The sequence below is a fragment of the Anoplolepis gracilipes genome, chromosome 4 (genome assembly GCF_047496725.1).
Source record: "Anoplolepis gracilipes chromosome 4, ASM4749672v1, whole genome shotgun sequence".
NCBI classification, from domain to species: Eukaryota; Metazoa; Arthropoda; class Insecta; order Hymenoptera; family Formicidae; genus Anoplolepis; species Anoplolepis gracilipes.
The window spans coordinates 8,393,117-8,398,191 of record NC_132973.1 but is presented as its reverse complement, the minus strand read 5'-3'; the positions used below and the strand labels follow the sequence as shown (position 1 = coordinate 8,398,191).

Genomic DNA, 5,075 nt, shown 5'->3' with positions numbered 1-5,075 from the left:
GATTGGACGCGCCACGGACGAGAGGACTTGTAGAATCGACGCGCGCCGATATATCGTTTGCTTTTCAGCCATAGATATGTAAAATATATAGACGGGACCTATTCTGCGATGTAGGGAACCATATCCACCAATCACAAGTACATGGCCGAACCGAGCTTACCCGAAAGGAACCGAAGTTCTCATTTCGATGCACCTCCCTATTTCCGTCCTTCTAATGTCAATCTATGTATTTTATACGTCTACGTTCATTACGAAATCCCTTTGTTGCATATTATGTTACATTTTCTATATTTACAAAACGAACGGGAGGCAAATAATTAAATGTTGTAGGAAAAAGAAAAAAAGGTAAAAGATAAAACTAATACAGAAGATATATATGTCTGATATGTTTATGTGAGAATTGTTTTTTATTTGGAATATTCTAGAATATAACCAAATGGCGGACCCGACGGACATTAGAAAAAACAAACGCTCTTGCAAAGTATGTCTAACATGTCTTTAATTAAAGATGAACTAATAGATTAGAAGAGTAAGAATTAGTAGATTATTACGTACGAATGATTCATTGTTCGTTACGTCAGGGATAAGTTGGAATGAGTCGGAAAGAAGACGTCTCGATGACATATTTATCATAATATAAGAATTATATGCATAGGTTGGATATACATAATTAAGTCAAGCGTGATTTTTTGCCATAAACGTAGATTAGACGTAAAACACAATAACGTTATTTATTTAAATTGACAACAAGTTTGTTTTCCATGGTGATTTTTGTGTAGACAAATTATTGTAAGCGATACTTGAGCATTATTATATTACATGCCTGCTAATTTGTATATTTTAATCATATTTTTTTACACTTCTAGAGGATATTTGAAGAATATGTAACGTAAAGAGTTTTGAAAAAGGCGCGCTTGCGCGTAGTAGCGCTCGAACGCCAATCGTAGCGCGGAATACAGTGAGAAGCTTGGCGCGCAAGCGCGCCGCGGAGCGGCAGAGCTCGAAGGGCGCACAGCCAATCAGAGCGCGGCGCTCAAATGACGTCATCGCCGAAAACCGTCGGACAATTTAAATTGTATATCGAATATCGAGTTACCGCAAAGGAAGACGAAAGGTGCAAAGGTGCGTGAGTATTCTTAATTAATCGCGAGATATTTATCAATCGCGTGTTCGTAGAATATCAGCACGACTTTACACAATTAACAGCATTGTTTTGTCGTTTAAACGATAAAGTGATTACAAAGTGATAAACGAGATCTCAATTTTCGTAAAAATTTCAAGTACTTATTTCCTTCGAAAAATCGATTTGATTTACTTTATTTTTATGCTATATATGTTGAAGAAATATAAATAATATTGTGACAAACTTTATAAAGTATCATAAACAGATAAACTAAGTCTGAATTTATAAATAAGAAATAAATTTGAAAAATATTAAAGAAATACAAATTTGATATAATGTAGATATTAAAATAAACATGAAAAATGATTTTGATATATATGAATAATTTCAAAACATGTACATGTATAAAATGCTTTCAATTCATTTTAATTCATCTTTCTTACAGTTTTAATTTATCTATGTTTTATTATTCTGTACACAATTTTTATTTCTCATTCAAAATTTTTGACAAGAATGGTAGAAACTAAGAAGAAAAGATTTATCTGACATTCGTGTGTAGAAGTGTATTTTACAATTACAATTGTACGATTATTAGTTAATAAATGAAGATTTCACTCAAATGTTTCTCGCAGTGATTAGAATAAAAATAAGAAAAAACGAGAGAGAAGGTGATCCAGATAGCATACATATCTAAATGACGTCCAGAAAACATCCCACAGACCTCTTTGAACGGTAAAATATCTTTATTGGAATGTAGTCTGGACGTCTTTTGAATATTCATGTTGTCTAGGAAAGACTTCGTTCAATAATGTTTCCTCGACAGTATCGAGAATGAGAGATTATATATTTATACTTTTTGTTTCAGTTTGTTCAGATTCGCGGTCTCAAAATCGCGCGTCATCGTCGTCGACGGGGATCGGACTTCCGAACGCCCGCTGTTCGTCCTTTTCCTTCTCTTCGGCGTTCCTCTTGCCGCTGCTGGGCCGCGACTGCGACTTCCGTTTCTGCGGTTCCGTTTCCGAAGTCGCGGTGGACGAAGGTGAGTGCGATATCGGCGGAAAAGGAACGGTAGGAGTGACCGACTCCGCGGTGTCGGGGGCGGATGTGCCACCCACGTCGAGAGGACCGCTCAGAGTCGAATCGGGGGAGCTGTTAGATTGCTCGATGGGCATCGCGACGGTGGCATCCGCGGTGGGTTGATCGCCCGTTTTTGGCGGAGGCTTGCCCTCCTCAGGAACCGTCGAGGTGCGCCGCAAGGTCGTCCTTCGACCTTGACTGTCACCGCGCGTGTCTTCGGTTAGTTTAGCCGGTTTTGCCCGGGATCGGGGGACGGATGGCAAGCGTCAAACGTGGTGCCTCAGACAACGATAGGAATGTCTCCCTCGAAATGTAATTCAGAGATGGAAAACTCTTGTCTCATCTCTCAGAGATTTTGAAACTTAAAACTTTAGTTACTTAATGTAACTTTTCACTTGTATCTTTTTTGAAATTGACACGTAAGATTGACTATTCCATATCATTTAATATTTAATGCAATCAAAATATAAATTCTAGGACACAAAAATTTTAATTCTTATACAATTATGTTTAATATAAAAATTATATCCATTAAATGAAGTAAAATTTTCTCGCGTCTTTGAAATTTAGATTGCTTAGATTCTATAATTGATACATTAATCAATTTCACACAAAACATCTGCAATTTAAAATAACTATTACACATAAAATTTTTTTTATATTCTAAAATTTTTGGTTAATATGGAGACACACGATCGTTTAGGTACAACGTTTGAGGCAATCTGATACATTCAATGCAAGTTCCTTACATACACTTCAGGCAATATCTTTTTTAACTTTTTTTAGAAAATATTTTTCAAATTTTCTTTTGAATAATTTCATGAAATAAGTTAAAATAACATATAAAACGTAAAAACGAAATATATGTATATGTAACAATAAAAGTAAAAACGCAAAAATAATTAAACAAATCTTTTGCAGACGTTACCATATTTATGATTTTTATAATCTATCTTTTTTTTCAAACATAATGAATAATAAATAATAATAAAAACAATATAAAAACAATAAGATATCTGATAAAATATAATATAACAATTAATAAAAAATAATTATGAAATAATATATAATAAAATAATATGAAAAATTAATAAAAAATTATATTTAAATTATGATAATATAATGCTAAAAAATTAAAAAATAAAATTTTAATCAGGAATATTTAAAAACTTTAAATTTAAGATAAGATTATGATAAGATTTACTTACTGATTTATATCTGTTGGAGAAATTCTTTGTTCCGGGCTAATCATGGGCCGATTACTGTTGTCCCATGAATTGTGTCGGCGATGACTGCTCTTGTCTTTGTAAGCTTCAGCAATATTATTATAACTACCGACGATCCTGCGTTTATCGAGTTCCTTTAATATCTTCTCTGGCATACTACCAGCTGATCTATATAATCCGCCGCTGATTGTATGCTACGATAAAAATGTGTTTTGACAATTAGATATAGATCAATTTATATATCTTAATACAATAAAAAATAAACAGAGGAGCATATATGTTTCTTTTAGATGATAATAATTTAATTATTATTTTAATCTAATGAAATATAATAATCTAGTATGTATTTATATTGTAATCTTTTTTCTCTCTTTCTTATTGACATATATTATATGTATTACATTTCAGGTGCACTCGGATCATACCTTCGAAAAGGAGTACACCGGGCTGGGAGCAGTGTTCGGATTGGTCCAGACATTAGTTGCACCAGGTATGTCTTCATTATTATCGCGCAATAATTCTGCCGAATATGACGGCCTCGCTGGTATTATAGGCGATCGACAGCATACTCTATAGAAACATTATAAAAAAAGTTTAAATTAAACGTTATATTGTTTTATATTATTTTATAAAAGTATGAAATCTATTTGAACGTTATTATAATATTACAAATTTCTAATGTTATAAAAGAGCTCAATCATATTATCTTAAAATATAAACTATATAATACTATGTAAATAAAATGTATAATTAGATAGCTTTTTTAAAAGCTTAATCTGTGAACGTAAAATCAGTAAAAATGAGAAACAACATATTTCAATGATTAATTTTTAATTTGTTTATGTTCAACTATGAACATGCAGATTTTAAACAGACTTACGAGTTTACGTCCTCTAATTTTCTTAGTAGTCTCTCGTTTTCTCGGCAAACGAGTTCCTGGTCTCGTATCACCTGCTCTCGCGTGACATAGAGCTCGGCGTTTTCACGACGTAGTGCCTCGTTTTCGGTGATGTATGCGTGGATCAATTGGCTCAGTTCCGAGCTCTCCATCTCGGCTAATTTGTCGAAATCTACCGGTGGCGGTGTCACGGGTATCCGTCGTTCGGCTGCAAACAAAATTTTTGTCAATCAATGATGAACTAATAATAAATAAAAAAAAGAGTCCATAAGAAATATATTTATTTAACGAAATCGAATATACTAAGTCTTTGAAATTAAAAATTAATTTCAAAATTTCTTTTTATTATACTTTTATGAAATTTTATTATTATATTAAAATTTGTTTTAACTCATCATATTTTAATTTAGCGTTCTGTATAGAGTTACGCTAGCAGTTTTTAATTATTTCTCGCGTTTGACGTTTCTGACACAACGTTTATGAAAAATAATGAGTTGACGCGATGAGAAAAATATTAAGAATTCGCGATTAGTACTTTTGGATTCACTACGGATCATATTTTGAGCCTCGTTGAGATGAAGTGTCATTCTTAGATGCTCGTTCTCAGTCTGAAGTGCTCCAACTTCTCGTTTCAAACTAAGAATTAGAGCTTCGCGAGGATCCTGAAAATGAGGTTTATAGCCATCATTTATATTTTATTGAAATTTATTTTATATTTCTTTGAAGATTTGGCGTTTGCCAAATCGCAACA

General features: G+C 32.9%; 1 protein-coding gene across 1 annotated transcript in view; it reads left to right on the top strand.

Moving 5' to 3' along the window:
• Positions 1 to 238: 238 nt before the first annotated feature.
• The window catches only part of Myo61f (unconventional myosin 61F), a 39,030-nt gene continuing 34,193 nt past the window's right edge, over positions 239 to 5,075 (top strand). The window contains exons 1-5 of the mRNA XM_072891528.1: positions 239 to 345; positions 426 to 481; positions 867 to 1,122; positions 1,989 to 2,162; positions 3,835 to 3,916. Of these exons, the coding sequence (XP_072747629.1) occupies positions 1,038 to 1,122; positions 1,989 to 2,162; positions 3,835 to 3,916 (341 nt within the window). The 5' untranslated portion in view covers positions 239 to 345; positions 426 to 481; positions 867 to 1,037. The remainder of the gene's footprint in view (positions 346 to 425; positions 482 to 866; positions 1,123 to 1,988; positions 2,163 to 3,834; positions 3,917 to 5,075) is intronic.